At 54.7% G+C, this 16261-nt stretch overlaps 1 protein-coding gene across 1 annotated transcript in view; it reads right to left on the reverse strand.

The window, feature by feature from the left end:
• Positions 1-1604: 1604 nt before the first annotated feature.
• Positions 1605-16261, reverse strand: part of MOV10L1 (Mov10 like RNA helicase 1) — a 44383-nt gene continuing 29726 nt past the window's right edge. The window contains exons 14-26 of the mRNA XM_060164921.1: positions 11063-11121; positions 10515-10612; positions 10008-10116; positions 9556-9725; positions 8929-9075; positions 8342-8463; positions 8066-8165; positions 7795-7959; positions 6286-6459; positions 3741-3890; positions 2877-2984; positions 2183-2320; positions 1605-2091 (exon numbers count right to left, since the gene is read on the reverse strand). Coding sequence (XP_060020904.1) covers positions 1996-2091; positions 2183-2320; positions 2877-2984; positions 3741-3890; positions 6286-6459; positions 7795-7959; positions 8066-8165; positions 8342-8463; positions 8929-9075; positions 9556-9725; positions 10008-10116; positions 10515-10612; positions 11063-11121 — 1636 coding nt within the window. The 3' untranslated portion in view covers positions 1605-1995. The remainder of the gene's footprint in view (positions 2092-2182; positions 2321-2876; positions 2985-3740; positions 3891-6285; positions 6460-7794; positions 7960-8065; positions 8166-8341; positions 8464-8928; positions 9076-9555; positions 9726-10007; positions 10117-10514; positions 10613-11062; positions 11122-16261) is intronic.

Below are 16261 nucleotides of genomic sequence, written 5' to 3' on the forward strand. Positions count from 1 at the left end.
TCAGGAGTCGTGGCACGTGGGCTCAGTAGTTGTGGCTCACGGGCTCTAGAGCACAGGCTCAGTAATTGTGGTGCACGTGCTAGTTGCTCCACGGCACGTGGGATCTTCCCGGACCAGGGCTCAAACCCATGTCCCCTGCATTGGCAGGCGGATTCTTAACCACTGCGCCACCAGGCAAGTCCCCTGTGGCGCCTCTTACCTCTGCTTCACGAGGTCTCCATGCTGGTCTAGGTGGCTCGGCCTCCCACAGACTGACCCTTGGAGGGCAGGCACCATGCGCTTCTGCCCACAGGCAGCAGGCGTCCCTGCTTGGGCACCGGCCCCCATCCCCATCCAAAGGTCACATGGGGGGTCCTGCCTGTTCTGGCCCAGCCAGGCTGTGCAGTGCCCTCCTGCCCTTGGCACACAGGTGTGCCCTGAGTACTGCCGCCCCAGAGACACCTCTGGGACCCTGCTGAGGTGTCCCCGGCCCGCCCAGCCCCTTACTGCCTGCAGCCCCTGCCGCTCCTGCCCTGGCACGTGGTGGTGACCAAATCCCGCTACTCGCCACGGAGGATGGAGGGTGGGACCCAGCCACGTGTGCTCAGCCAACACTGGTTCTCCCCCCACCCCCGGAATTTCTAGGTCTCCACTGTCACCGGTTGGTGTCAGAGGCCCGGCCCCCAAGACCCTGCTCTGGAGAGGGTGGCACGGCAAAGCAGGGTGTGCTGGACTGGGACTCGGCCACGGAGAAGACCAAGGGGGGCAGAGCCAGGTGGCAAGTGGGCAGGAGGTGCAGCCCGAGGGGGTTCAGTGGGACCGACTTCCACTCAGACTCTGCCAGGTGGGGCTTGAGGCTGCTCAGAGTGACCTGTCAACCATCCTGGCAGCCCATGCAGGCGGTCAAGGCCAGAACCTTCTCATGTCCTGACAAGCTACTGGCTCTGTTTCTGAACCCAGCCATTCCCCCACCAACTGACCCACGGCAGCCATTTGTGATGTGTCCGCAGTTAGGAGGGCCCAACCCCAGGCCCGGGGGCCCCTGTGGGCTCCGGGCTGAGCCACCGGGGCCTCAACTTCCCCACCTGTGAGCCAGGAGACGGCATTTCCAGTGCTCACAGCTGCCGACAAAGGGACAAGGCCCTGAGGAGCAGGGGCGGGGGCAGCCCGTCACGGGGGGTGCTAGGGTCCTGGGGTGGCCTTGGGAACCCTGGTGCGGACACTGTCTGCCCTGTCCCTCCCGCCACGCCCTCCACCTCTGCAGCACCCACGGGAGGGTCTCTGTGGCCCTGCCTGTGGCCTCCAAAGGCTCGGATACAGGCCCCGCCCAGCTGCACCAGGATGCAGGGCGGGGAGGATGCTGACCCCCACCCCTGCCCTGCCGGCCCAGCTCTGGGCAAAGAGCCCTGGAGCCCCCAGGCTTCACACAGCTGGCGTGTGAACTGAACGTGGCTCAAGGGCCTGGAGGCCATGTGAAAGCCTGACCGCCAAGCCCAATAGTGGATGCGGAGGCCACGCAAGTGTCCCACTCAAGCATTTATTTCGGTGACAGCTGCAGAGGCTGCCCGGGGTGCGCACAGGCTGCGTGCGGAGCTGACAGCAGCGAGAGCAGACGTCAGACCAGGGGTCTCAGGCCTGTGGCCACGGCTGGAAACTAGGCAGGCCGCAGCCCGGATGGCGTCCCTCGGGGTGTGGAACGTGGCCTCCGGCCACTGCTTCTCCGCAGGGGCTCTGCTGGGCAGAGAGGGGCGGCCGCACACCCGGCCATGGCAGCAGACTTGGAAATGTGGGGTCCAGTGAGCGGGGTCCCCATGACAGCTCAGGCTCACGCTCAGGGACCACCGTGGGGGGGGGCTGGCAGCCCCCTCTTCCCAGGGTGGTCTTACGAGGGGCACTGAAGTTTGCTCGTTAAGCTGTGAAAGGAAGGAGGCGCTGACCCCAAATGTCCTCCCAGGGCCGGGTGGAGGGTGGCCGCAGCCCAGGGGCAGGGCCCGCAGGGGCAGGAGACGGCAGTGCTCACTCCTGCAGGGGCTGCAGCTCGGGCGGCAGGTTGCACCCCGTGTACACCCCATTCGTGATGCTGTACTCCAGCAAAGCCCCGAAACATGGATCCTGACGACACACAAAGGGGCGGGGCTCGCACCTGACAGCCATCCCGCTGCCCCCCTGGGCCCCTCTCCCTGAGCCCTGGGCCCCAGCTCACCCTGACAAGAACATGAGGATTTCCCACCACAATCAGCAAGGCTTTGGGTCTGGTGATTGCAACATTAAATCTTTTTGAGTCGGCCAAGAATCCCAAAAAATATCTATCATCTTCAAATATGTCTTCATTTGACCGCACCTAAGAAACCCAGAGATGGATAAAAATAGTGTTTAAAATTTTTCGGTGTGGAAAGAAACTCAATATATAAAAAGCATTTAGAAGCGTTCAGCGTCAGTATGACTCCATCTGTGGTCACAGAAGAGAAAGGCAATGGGTGAGGAGCAGGCCTCCCGGCGCTCCGCCTACAGCCAAGGGGGCGCTCCACACGCCAAGGGGTGACCTCCGCTGCGGGGCTTGAGGCGACGCTGCTTTTCCTCCTACCTGAACTCCCCAACCTGCCAGCAGTTAACACGCACTGTCCATAAAGGGAATTTTAAAGAGAAGAACAGACTTCCGAGAGCCGAGCCAACCTTCCCGGCCCGCAGGCTCCTTGCCAATCCCGCCCCTTCAACATCCCAGCCCTCCTTCTCCAACATTTAACTACTTCTTCCTGGGTTTCTGTACTTCGTTTTTTTTTTTAAAAAGAACGCCCTACAGTTAACTGCTCAAGGTGATGGTCCAAGGCCCCTCCTGCCCCCGGGAGGCCCCGCACAGCAGCCAGCCTGGCGCAGGCCCCTGGGACGGGGGTACCTACAGTTGAGATGATGATAACCAGATACTCTTGCCCTTGAAACTCCTCTACGGATCCAACCTTTATATCCATCAGATCAACATTTTGCAAAAGAATTCTGATTTTCTCCACCTTTGAAGGAGATGAGATCAAAGATAAAATTTCACAAATCTGACCATTTCTTTACATATTACAGCGTAAGCTGAACGTTAACCACTGAGCCCCATGGCCTTTCAACCCCTGATCTCGGCTCATCAACTCTAAGCCGCTCACAGCACAAACGCCGATCTCAGGTGGGGTGTACGGGGCCGGGGCAGCACCTCCCAGGAGCAGGGCTTTGCGTCAAGAGGCGAGGACTCCCTGTGCTGAGAGTGGGGGTGGGTCCAGAGCGCCTCCTGGGGTTGGCGGGGAGAGAGCGCCGTCCAGAGGATCCCACCCCCAGGGCCTGAGTGGTTATGACAGGAACCAGGCTGTGTGGCCACAACAGGAAAGCCAGGAGGGAGAGGACGGGGCGGGGGACGGTTCTGAAGCGGGGGCAGCTGATGAGCTGAGCAAGACTGGGGGTGTGTGAAGGTCTCCAGAGGTGCTAGTAAAGGAGACGCAACTTGAAATTGTGAGGAGGACAAAAGCTCAGCTCCCGCCAGCACAAGGGGCTGGAGGGTGCAGGCCAGAGGCGGCTCCCTCAGCCCAGGGGACGGGCCTTCTCACACGCAGTGACCGCATGCGCACCGAGGTGAGGTCACCACGTGTCCCCAGCCCCCGCCCCCCCACCCTGTTTGGGGCACAGGCACAGCGGCTGTACAGATGCAGAGAGAGCCGTGTCCAACTTCCTTCCTCAGACCCCACAAACAGGAAGGCGCAGAGGAGCTGGCTGGGGCAGACCCACACCTGCTTCCGGTAAGGCGTGATCACGCCGATGTCGCCAGCGGACACCTGGCTGGAGATGCTTCTGGCCAGCAGGCAGCAGTAGCGCATGACCTGGACGGCCTCGGCAGCGTTGAACCACGATGGGCTTCGCCCCTCTCGAGCTTCCTCGCCCTGAGTTAGCAGGAAGACAAGAGAATGGCACGTCCATCACAAAAACGTCATTTTCTCGATAGGAGCTTGTGAAGGGTCTACGAACTAGGGAGAAGTCAGGGTGGTGACTCAGCAGAGACAGAGGAGGAGCGCTGCTCTCGTGCAGACTTGTGGTCCAGCAGGACAGACGGATGCTCAGCAGTAAGGACTCTTTCTGGATGCACAGATGCCAGGGGAGGAGGGTTGGCTGGGCGCGTCTCTGAAATGGGACCCCACCCCCTGCCAAAATGCCCGTGCGTCCTGGCAAGAGCAGACCTCGTCGCCTGGGGGAGGCGGCCGGCCGGCTGATACCTATGTGGCCACAAGTTTTTAAAAGCAGAATTTACAGGCCCTCGTTCTTGATCAGAACCTAGTACACTCAGAAGTAAAATATAGGTCACCCAAACATCCTTAACCACGTGGAAACACACTTCTTTAGAACTCCTGGGTCAAAGGGGAAAATAAAGTCTCAAGCACCTCGACAGACACGAAGACGCGCGTGGAAGGGCAGAGCTGGGGGGCGTGGCCACCCGAGCCCCTGCGAGGAGCACAGGGGCCACGCGCCCGCCTCGTGGGAACTACAACAAGCAAAGGAAAGGTAAGCAAGTCAGCGAGGGGAGGAGCAGAGATACATCTGAGACGAATGAAGCAGAAAACAGGTGAGAATAAAGTCCAAAGCTGGTTTTCCAATTAGACCAAAGGCTGCTGCCTCTCCTGTAACAGGCCAGACGGTCAGAATCTGAGGCTTGGGTGCAGCCACGCTGCCCACTCAGCCCTGCCGTCTGGGCGCAGGTTCCCGGCTCCCGGCCGCACTTCCTTTAGGACAAGACCCCAGTTGCCTTGGGCCCAGCCCCCCTTGGGCACTGCTGGGGTTCAGCTGCCCCCTTGACTGGGCCCCTCTGTGAGATGCCCTGGGCTGGGGACAGAGCAGTGAGGGAGATGGGGGTCCTTCTGGAGCTCTGGGGGAGGGGCTGACGAGGGGAGCACACAGGTGACACCTGGAGGTCTCATTCCAGGGATGGAGTGCCCTGTGGGGGAGCGAGGGCCCTGGCAGTGCTGCAGCCTCGAAACAACGGACGACAATGCCCTTTTGCTCCAACGGTGGGAGTGGACCCCCCTGTTCCCTGCAACCCAGCCCCAGAGGCCTCACCCTCATTTTCTTCTGGGGGCCCAGAATGGAGCCAGTACACAGTCAGGCCCCAAGAAATACCCACTAAATAAGGTAACCTTTCTGGACTCTGTTCTTTTCACAGCGAGCACCTCAGTCTCCACAGCTCCATGGCAGGTTATCCAGTGGACCTCGAGTCTCCATTTCCTTCTACACAACGTTTTTGCACATTTACCACTCCCTTCTACACCCAGTTTTTGTCGCGAATGAGCCTATTGTGACCCTTACGTAGTTTGCAGGAAACACATGGGTTGCTGTGGGCAGAGCTGACCTCTCCTCAAGGCCAGTCCCTCCACTGGGAGCGTGGGTGCTCTCGGGCGGACCTCCCCTTCTTGGCTGACTGCTCTGCTGCCCCCACCGCGTCTGCTTTGCTGCCCCTGAAACCTGGGGAAGCCTTCGAGCAGAGGCTGGGGGAGCGGCATTCCTGGAGGGGCCTCGTGCCAAGCGACCACGCTGGTCTCCCCACAGGGCCCCCTCTTCCTCCAACTCGCCCCCATCCAGAGGATGGGCACCCCAAGCCACACCTGGACACACGAGCCCACCGCTGACACAGCGGGTCAAGCTAAACGTCGAGGGGCCGAGTGCTGTCCCCGGGAAGGCAGGCTGCTGAGAGGACGGGCAGACACCACTCCAGCCCCAATTCTGCAGGAGAGTTTGGCGAGGGAGGGGCTCATGCCAAACCTGACTTCGGCTTCTAACCACCAAACTCCCAGTACAAACTCCCTGGTTTTAGCGAGCGCTACCGGGCGTCTAACACCTCCCTCTGGGGGCCCCCCACCCAGTGAGGCCCTGGAGGAGGGCAGGCTCTGTCCCCAGGATTGGTCCTCCCCCTCGATACCATCAAATCACAGGGGGAAGGGGTGGGGCGGTGGCAGGAGCTTCCTCAGGTCTGCTCACCTCCCAGCCCCCGATCGACCCTGTCAACTCCCTCAGGATGCCCCCCTTCGATGCCCACCTCGGGCCACCCCCCTCCGGGGCCTTCTGTGCAGCCACCCGAGTGCTGAGGGGCTGGTCCTGCAGGGGCAGAGCCCCTTCCTCACTGGCTTTTCTGCCCCGGGAACAGCAGGGAGCAAGCCCACCACAAGCTCTCAGGAAATGCCGGGTTAATGATGCTGGGTTAACCACCAGATTCCACATGGTAACCAGGAGACGTGTAACCGTAGGTAGCACTGAGGGGTCGCCCTCCTGCCAAGCCCGGCCCACACTCACCCTCACTCCGTGGAAGATGAGGGGGAAGCCCTTCCTGGGTAACTTCTCCCAGCCCAGCAAGGAGGTCACCACCCTGGGGTCTGCGCAGACTTCCAGCTCTTGGTGGTAGAACAGTCTGGATGGTAGGGCCAGCAGAGCTGAGTGGGACCTGTAGTTCTTCACGAGCTTCGTCACCTGCAGGTAGGAAGCAGGGGCAGGTCCAGGGCCAAAGCTAGCACGCGCACCCGACGTGCCTCCAGGGGAAAGGTGCGTGGTCACCTCGAATCACACCCGGGCGGCCCTGCCTGTGACGCCCGCCCCCGTCACCTCCACTGGACTTGGAAGCGCTCTTGGCACCTCCACCTCGGGCGACTGGGCTCTGACAGAAAAGAACAGGAGAGAAAGTGTCCCTGTGTGGGGCTGCAGGCTGTCTGCAAGCTGTACCCTGATTCCCTGTGTTGCGACCCCGGCCGTTAGAGCAGCCCGGGGAGCTGGTCCTGGCTTGGCTGCGGTGGGAGCCGGGCCCTGGGCCCCGAGGCAGGATGGCTACCCACAGCCAGCCCCCCGAGGCGCCGGGGGACGAAGCGCCAAGACGGGGAGCAAGGACAGCTTTGTTTCCTGCCTCCAACTGGCCAGGAAGTTCACCCTAGTCTTTCATTCTTCCTGGGGTGAGAAGGCCAGAGGCCCAGGACTCTCCTGTTGACAAACTTCAACTCAGTCACCAAGACAGGTCCAGCCTCTGAGACACTAATCTAAACCCCAAACCTGACCCAGCAGCACGGCTTCTCCCTGGGCCGGGCCGGGCCGGGCCCCGCGGTACTGGCCTGGACACCTGCCCGCCGCCCCATCCGCCCCGTGCCCACGTGCCCTCCCTGTTCTCCAGGGGGAAAGGGCCCGTGGCTGACAATCTGGAACGTGGAATAGGCCCCAGGCAGTTGCCCTGACCATCTGCCCACGATCACCGTACCTGGCTTGCTGTTCGAAGTCCAGAGGGGAACCTCTCCTTGTCTCTATACTGGGGGAGCCCAGAGGATAATGTTATTGGCTCACCTCAACAGGGGACCCCACGGACACAAAGCTCCCGAGCTCCAGGGTGCTGGGGGCTCCTGCAGTGCAGACCCTGAGGCCCATCCCTCTGTGTCATCAGAGGTCGGCTGAGAACCCAGGGACTGGCATCCACCGGTACCTCGGGAGACCGCAGACACGCTGCCTTCTCTCCCAGGTAAACTTCCAGAGCTCCCTCCCGTTTCCCACAGCGACACAGACTGAAGCTCTCTTACTGAGGGGCTGGCGCTGCCTGCAAGGGCCGGCCCCCCAGGGAGCCCCTCAGCAGGCCCTGGAAGCAGTTCCTGAGTTCCTGGGACCGTGGAGTTGCTGAAAGTGCCTCAGGTGCACTTTGGGGGTGGTGGCAGGAGGGTGGGCTGCTTGGGCCCTGCCCCTGGGTGTGGCTCAGGGGACACAGGGTGGTGAGCTCCCCCGTGGGCCCCTCTGCTCGAGTCCCACCAAGAAGCACGTGGGGTCCAAGCTCACCAACAAGGGGTTGTAGGCACCACAGGCTCCAAAAGCATCTTCGTCTCGCAGATACGCTGGTCGGGACATCAGTCTCTCCAGCATAGAGACGTGCAGCCCATAGGCCGTGGCAAGTCTGGACTTGATGACCGGTCCGAGCTGCATGGGGTCTCCGGCGAGGATGATCTGTGACACGAACGGGACGGCTCTCGGCATCCGTCTCATGAGCGAGTCCCCTGGTGTGTGGCGCGCAGGGGCCAAGGTTGGGGCGACTACAGCGCATGAGCCTCACCTGGCCGCTGACGTCTGAGACCAGCCCCAGGGGGATGAGGCACTCGGGCTCACTCGCCTGGCCCGCTTCGTCCACAAACACGTGCGTGAAGTGTCCGACTCTAGAGAAGGCACGTTCCGGGGTCACTCTTGTTCACGTGTCCTGCCCAGCAAGGCCTTGCCTCGCTGCCTGGGGCGCCTGCCCCCCTGCTCCTGCCCCCACCCCCGGGTACCTCCCGACTCTCCGCGAACACACCACCTCCTCCCCGCCTCTGCCCAGGAAGCCCCAAGAGCCCACCTCAACCCTATCTGGTAGAAGAGTCCCGCGCTGCTGCACGTGGTGATGACCACCCTGAAGCGAGAGGCCTTCCAGATGTCTTCCCCATCTCTGCAATACGGCCTGATGGTCTCTGTGGCGCTCTGTGGGGGCAGGCCGTCTGCCAGGTTACTGAGCATTTCTTTACACTGGACAGTCACAAAGCTGACTGGAATTCTGAATGATAACCTCGTCCTGCTGCCACTTCTTAGCTGTGACTCACTATTGATCTAAGATTGTTCTTTCTATCAAGCGTCTTGTGTTTTCCTATCAACTTAGTCCATGTTTTACAGACTCCAGAACCACGACTATAACAGTGAATCCCGCAGATCCTTCCCCAAAACCACCACATACATTTTCTAGATTCAATCTCTTTTGTTAACCAAACTGAGAGCGTTTATAGTAAACCAACAGAACCAAAAAGCAACTGTACCTTTGGGGAAAAATAAGAGAGTAGCTTCAGCATTTAACATAGCTGGGAACGCCCAGAACGTCACTAAACCTTCAGGAAGGAAACAGTCCTCGTGCTCTGCTGTGGTGTTGGGACAAGGTCGGGGGAGGACGCTCACCTCCTTGAACCTGCAGGTGGCGTTCACGCGGACCATGGCGCCCGGCCGCAGTGCCTGGCTCTCGTGCAGCCGCAGACACACAAGGTCGGCCGCGCTGTTGGAGGGTGCGCACACCAGGATCCGACTGTCCGGCAGAGCGTGGAAGACCTTCCCCAGGACACACGGGAGGCAAAAGGGGACGGGTCAGCGGCCAGTGCCAAGCCCACCCATGAGGGCTCCTGACGTGGACTTGCTGCATGGGCCCACGTCACCCCTCATGCGTCTGAGCCTGGCCCTGCCACTGTGTGCAGGTGGTGGAGTCCCCGTCTCCCGGGCCTGGGTACCCACGGGCGACCCGAGTCCCCAGCAACGCAGGACACTGAACACAATGTCCACAACTCAATTTAAATCTCAGTGGAGGCGCCAGACACTTGTGCAGTTTCGATTCTGAAGTGGAGCGACTCCTGTCTAAACGTAGGAAATGAGCTCTTAAAGTCCTCTAGCCACATAACAAACTTTGTTAAATACGAAACAACTGGGATTTTTCAAACTCTTTCCAACGTTCTGATCTATGGTTTAAACCGATGCTTCCCGATGACAGGAGCACACAGCTCTGTTTACCGTGACCCCGTCCCCACCCACCATTACCTGTAAAACAGCCTCTATGATGGTCACCGTCTTGCCAGTCCCAGGAGGCCCGAAGAGCACATAGGGGATCGGGCGGCAGTCTCCACTCAGAATCCTCCTCACCGCCAACTTCTGGTTTTCGTTCAGCAGGGGGTTGAAAAACTCCTCTCTCGCTTTCGGGGCTCCGCTGACTGCATCCAAAGGGAGAGACAGGGTCGGCGGAGGTCACGGCTGGTCCCCTCACGACCCGTCCCAGCGCCACTCGCTTCGGGATAGTCGGCTGAGAGCAAAAGCATAGGCCACTCCGCCCACTCCCCGCGTCACCTGTGCAGTGTCACCAAGGTGTTAAGAGTGGTTGTTAACAGGTGGACAAGAGCAGCCCACCATCAGGAGGGTCAGAACACATGTCCCCTCGCCTGCCCGAGATCCCCCCCACCAAGTCCTGCAGGAGCTGGCTTGGTCCCCAGACTCACCCAGCCTGCCTGTCTCTGTGGCGAACGCCCACGGCCCTGGTGTGTCCTGGGCACCCGCTCGCTGCTCCTCTGGGGTGTGCTTAGTTTGGTCCTTCAAGGCTTTCCTATTCTAGAAAAATCATGCAGAAAAATGGCTTAAAAAGAAAGCTTTGGGACTTCCCTGGTGGCACAGTGGTTGAGAATCCGCCTGCCAATGCAGGGGACACAGGTTCAATCCCTGGTCCGGGAAGATCCCACATGCTGCGGAGCAGCTAAGCCCGTGCACCACAACTACTGAGCCTGCGCTCTGGAGCCCACGTGCCACAACTACTGAGCCCGCGTGCCACAACTACTGAAGCCCGTGCACCTAGAGCCCGTGCTCCACAACAAGAGAAGCCACTGCAATGAGAAGCCCGCGCACTGCAAGGAAGAGTAGCCCCCGCTCGCTGCAACTAGAGGAAGCCCGTGTGCGGCAACGAAGACCCAGCACAGCCAAAAAAATAAAAAATAAAATAAATAAAGCAATACCTTGGAGGTGGGCTGTCCGTGGTTTTTGATGTCTTGTGCGTGTTTCCAATCCCATGTCACTTGGGGAGACTGTAAAATGATTTCTTCTGGAAACAACACTTTTAGAACAAGAAAAAGCGAGAAGGCAGACATTACTGGAAAGCTTAAGAAAGATGAACAGAGGCAGCTCGTCCTGAAGAAATTCACGTCTGTGTATTCCTCTCCTCTGGCCCTGTGCACTGCTTCTCACCTACAGCATAGTGCCAGCACCGCGTATTCTTGGCAACAAAGCCAGGTACTTGTCTCTTTGTAAGTACAAAAATGAGTTACATTTGGGGGGAAAGCAGAGTGCAATCATTTTATTTTTAACAACTTAAGCATGCTATTTCTACATAGCTGAAATTGTAAGAAAACACTGAACGTCCCCAATAGAAAGGAAAACACTGGGTATCACATAGTTTTACTTCTAATGTATGAATGAAGAGACCGTGGTTTAGACAAACTTTTACGTGACGCTTCTAAAAATACTCTGGGAAGATGTAACACCGTCATCCCACAAAAGTTAATACCTTTTACGCCCAAGTGGACAACTTGTTCAAGCGCAAAGTGACACCGTCTGCTGGTGGTCCTGTGGGAGAGAGTGATGTGGGTCAGCATCCTGGGACCCTTAAGAAACACTCACATGAGACCAGGCTGGAGCAACCAGCAGGAGTTTTACGAGGAAACTCTCAACACCTGTCAGGACAGCAGGGATGCCTTCCTTTCTGGGAATATTCCTGTTTTAATGTATAAAGTGGACAAGTAGAAAAAGGAGGAAATATAGCCTGTGAACTGTCAGAGCTGCATCAATAGGAAAATAACTTTGATGGTAAAGATTCACTCCTGTGAAATTTACTCAGAACAACAGTAAAAAAATAAACTGAAGCATGTTAAAAATGCTAAGTATTGGGGCTTCCCTTGTGGTGCAGTGGTTAAGAATCCGTCTGCCAATGCAGGGGACACGGGTTTGAGCCCTGGTCCGGGGAGATCCCACACGCTGCAGAGCAACTAAGCCCGCGAGCCACAACTACTGAGCCTGCGCTCTAGAGCCTGCGAGCCACAACTACTGAAGCCCGCGCGCCTAGAGCCCACGCTCTGCAACAAGAGAAGCCACCGCAATGAGAAGCCCGCGCACTGCAACGAAGAGTAGGCCCCACTCGCCGCAACTAGAGAAAGCCCGTGCGCAGCAACAAAGACCCAACGCAGCCAAAAATAAAAAAATTAAATACATTAAAAAATTATTAGACAAGCAAAACAGCAGGAAAATAAGAAGCATCCTCAGGGGAAAAGTTAAAAGAAACAGACCCAGAAATGAACTAGACACTCAATTAGCATACAAGAAGTTCAAAACAGTTGTTATAAATACATTTAAGATTTAAAGATGGACATAATGGTTGAGCAGATGGGGAATCTCTATAGAAAAGACCCAACACAGCCAAAAATAAAATTAAAAAAAAAATTTAAGTTTATTAGAGCAAAAATTGATTCGAATCAGGCAGTAAAGCATCCCATTAGCAGACAGAAGAGCTCTGAGGAGATGCTCAAAATGAAAGACTTCTACAGGCAGAAGGGAGCAGGGACAGGAGGGATTTAGGCCAAAAGGCGGGCTGGGGCAAAGGTCACTGTCCTTGAGGGGACGGCAGGGGTCATTCAGGGAGACGACCCCCCAGTGCTAATCAGGGGGTTCCTGGCTGACTGGTTCACAATTCCATTTCTGGGACAGCCAAGACTGCAATTCAGTAAAACCTCAGTTTGGTGACGTGGGGCTTAGTATAAGCGACTCCACTGTGGGCCTGTTCTCCTTTTTTTTTTTATTTTTTTGGCTTTGCCTCACGTCAAACGGGATTTTAGTTCCCTGATCAGGGATAGAACCCTTGTGCCCACTACAGTGGAAGCGTGGAGTCTTAACCACTGGACCGCCAGGTAAGTCCCTGCTCTCTTGTATTTTAACACAACAAAAAGAACAAAAAATGGAAAATAAAATTCCACCTTCAATGGAACAAGATGACCAAAGCTCCAAAGCACAAAAGAAGAGAATGCTCAGAAAGGAGCATCTGGCCTCGAACAAGCAAAGGCACGAGAGCTGGTTCAAGCCACCTCAGAACTCCGGCCACAGGTGGATTTCCGGAAAATGCAGGTCACCGTCAGGGCCTGCTCCCACAGCGCAGCGTTCTGTGGGCGTGTACGGGGCCAGAAGGAACCGGAGCCTCACCTGCAGGGCCCCAGGCTCCTGGCAGCCCCATCACCCCTGGGATACAATAAACTCCACTCACGAGGAGCAGCAACCAGAAAAGACCCTCCTAGGACTTAGCAAGGCTGTGACTCCAAGAAAGAAAAGACAACTTAAAGCAGGTGAATTAAAGAGGAAGAAACCTTCCAGTGGGAAGTCACCATAACAAAGACTCTAAAACGCCCGAGGAAACCAGACTTCCCGCCAACTTGCAGCCCAGCACCTTACCCCTAACAGCATGAAAACAGCATGAAAACACGAGCCAAACGTTTCCCAGGAAATCCTTGGAGCACATTACGGGAGGAATTCACCACACAGAACACCACGTTTTTCATCTTGGGCCTATAAGAAAGGTTCGACAGAAAGTTATCCAGTCGAAATATCCATCTCCTGAATAGGCTGAACAAAAAATTATTATCTCAAGAAATGCCAAAAAGGAAATGAATGTAATAGCTCAGAACAGAAACTGACCCTTAAAATTCCTTAACACAATTAATCCGAAGGACAGCAAGACACTAGATGGTAAAATACCAGCAGTATTTACTAAAACAAAAAACAAGACAAAGACACGGAGATGGAAGCCACGAGAGAAAAGTAAAGCAGCTGGGTGGGAGCTAACACAATGACAGACAAGGATTCCAAAGGAGGACAAAGAACAGAAAGAAGAGAGGACTTAAAGGAAGCTCTCCTAGACCCCATACGGCAACGATGACAATTCTCCCACCATCACGGTACAAAGACGTAAGAATGTTTATTGCTTCACTGTCTGTGATAGGAAGAAGCTTAGAACCTAAAGGTCCAGCAGGGATAATAAAGACCAGAGCAAAACCCAACGGACTGGGAGTACCCTGGTGGCCCAGTGGTTAGGACATGGGCTTTCACTGCCGTAGACCCGGGTTCGATCCCTGGTTGGGGAACTAAGACCCCACCAGCCACGCAGTGCAGCCAAACCCCCCCCCCCAAAACCCCGATAGACTAGAGACAGAGACACACGAGAGAATACTGATGAGGCTGGAAGTCCATCCTTCAATGAGATCAGTAAAGCCAACAAAGCTCTAGCCAAACTGACAGGAAAAGAAAGGGCAGACGTGTTGCCAGTCCTGGGAACGAGAGCGGTAACGTCAGCAAAGACTCTACAAACACTAAACGAACAATAAGGAAATATCATGAGCAATTTCACACAAATACATGAGATAACGCAGATGAAACGCACAAATCCGTAAAGACACACACACTACCAGAGTCCATGTGGCAAGAAACTAAGGTTCTTAATCTCCTAAAGAAACTGAATTTGTAGTCAGGAAGCTTCCCACAGAGAAAACTTCCGACCTAGAAGGTTTTGCTGGTGAATTCTACCAAGCATTTAAGGAAGAACTGATGAAAGTCATATTTTAAGGCAAGACAAGAAAACTTTAAACATAAACTTGTTCTCTGCACTTCGGCCTCCTCCCTCCGACTAGTGTGTATCTGCATCTGCGTTATGTGTTAACCTGACCTCCCCCATGGCAGAAATACCTGCTCAACCAAAGACTGATTTTTCTCCTTCTGGAGCCAGCCATGTAACTCCTTAGAAGATAACATTCCTTTCTCAGTCCTGTGAGGGGTCACGGTGACCCACCACTCTCCTTGTACACGTGCAGACATCTTTGGTGGACTTTATGGACAAGGCCAATGTGTCGTTTCCCTTAAAGACAGTGATTGGTGCAGAACAGACAGGTCAGACGACCTGGGGAGACTCTGGGCTGCAGTGAATGGTAGTTCTCAGCTTAAATACTTATGACCTTATTAGTGTTACCAGCTCTATCACCTGTATTCTTCCTATTCTTCCTAACAACAAGATTATTGCTTCCTGCATTACCAAATGTGTGACTGAGCCCCCGATAAAAATAATGATGACTAGGTGACCTGAAACAATTGACCAAATACATAGTTCCATAAGCTCAATGACTGCAGCAGAGTAACTCTAGATGTGGGAAGAAGCAACCAGCGGGAACCATTTCCTGGACCATAAATGACTAGAGCGACAGGTGGTCCGGAGGCTTTGGGCTATACTGTTAACAGGGCCTAGTCCAGCACACTGAGGAGCCCAGCAATGAAATCCCCATCTGAGCTGGCAATGAGCATTCCTAGCACCATGGGACAAAACGGTCACTAAATGCCTCCCAAACCTTGGTTGAAATTAAGACCAAAAGGGAGGGGACTGTAACATAAAAAATGTTGTCCACCCTCCAGTTCTACAAGAATCAAGTCGTTAACCACTGCACAGTACCTCCCAAAAGGAATTCAGGGAAGATAAGGATGAAGCATTTGTGCTCTGGGAAAACTGGCAGAACTGGTCCGCAGATAGTTAGATATTTTCAGGAGAAAATTTTATAAACCCAGTATTCTGCTTCTTCCCATGTTCAGAAAAGCACTAAAACCATTAGCTAAGGCATCTGTTCCGTGTGAATAGCAGTGATCTCCCACCAAACTGTGCTTGGTTGCACACACCCCTTCAAACTCACACCTATACTGGTCTCCTCCCTACCTCTTGGGAACAGTCCTCAGAGCTTCTGAAAGACTGTCGCCCAGGTTATAATCCTCAGGTTAGCTAAAATAAAATTCTTCATTTGTTTCTTAGATTGACTACTGATTAATATTTTTGTCAACCTAAGTAATACCCATTCTACACAAACTGTCCCAGAAAATGGAAGAGGAGGTGACACCTTCCAACTTACTGTGCGGCCAGTGTTACCTCGTACCAAAATCAGAAAAAGATACTTCAAGAAACTAAAGACCAATATTCCTCATGAACATAGACGAAAAAATTACTACAATTTTAGAAAATCAGATCTAACAATATATAAAAGGAAATTACATCATGGCCAAGCGGGGTTTATTCTAAGAATGCAAAGTTGATTTTACAATCAATGTAACTGACTATCTTAATAGACCAAAGCTGAAAACCCACATGATCATCTCAATAGATAGAGAAAAAGCATTTGACAAAATCCCATATCCATTTTTGATTAAATAAATCTCAGCAAACTAGGAGTCTATCTCCTTAACCTGACAGGGCCAAATACAAAAACCTGCAGCCCACACAGCACTAGATGGTTCAAGAGTGAGCGCTACTGGCCTAAGATCAGGAACAAGGCAAGGACGCCACTTCCCGCCACTTCCTACTTAACACCATTCTGGAGGCTCTAGCCAGTGCGAGGCGAGAAAAAACAAGATGCATCCAGATGAGAAAGGAAGCAGCAAAACCGTCTTTATTTGAATACATGATTTTACTGTATACACAGAAGATCCTATGTAATCTGTAAAAAGCTACTAGAACCATCAAGTGAGTTTAGCAAGCTGGCAGGATACAAGATTAATATACAAACATCAATTGCATTTAAAGAGTCAGGGACAAATTTGACAAAAGATATACAAAACCTGTACAGTGAAAAGTACAAAGCACTGCCTAAAGAAATGAAAAACTGCCTAACTAGATGGAGAGATATACCATTTCCAA

This window comes from Lagenorhynchus albirostris, chromosome 11, assembly GCF_949774975.1.
Source record: "Lagenorhynchus albirostris chromosome 11, mLagAlb1.1, whole genome shotgun sequence".
NCBI classification, from domain to species: Eukaryota; Metazoa; Chordata; class Mammalia; order Artiodactyla; family Delphinidae; genus Lagenorhynchus; species Lagenorhynchus albirostris.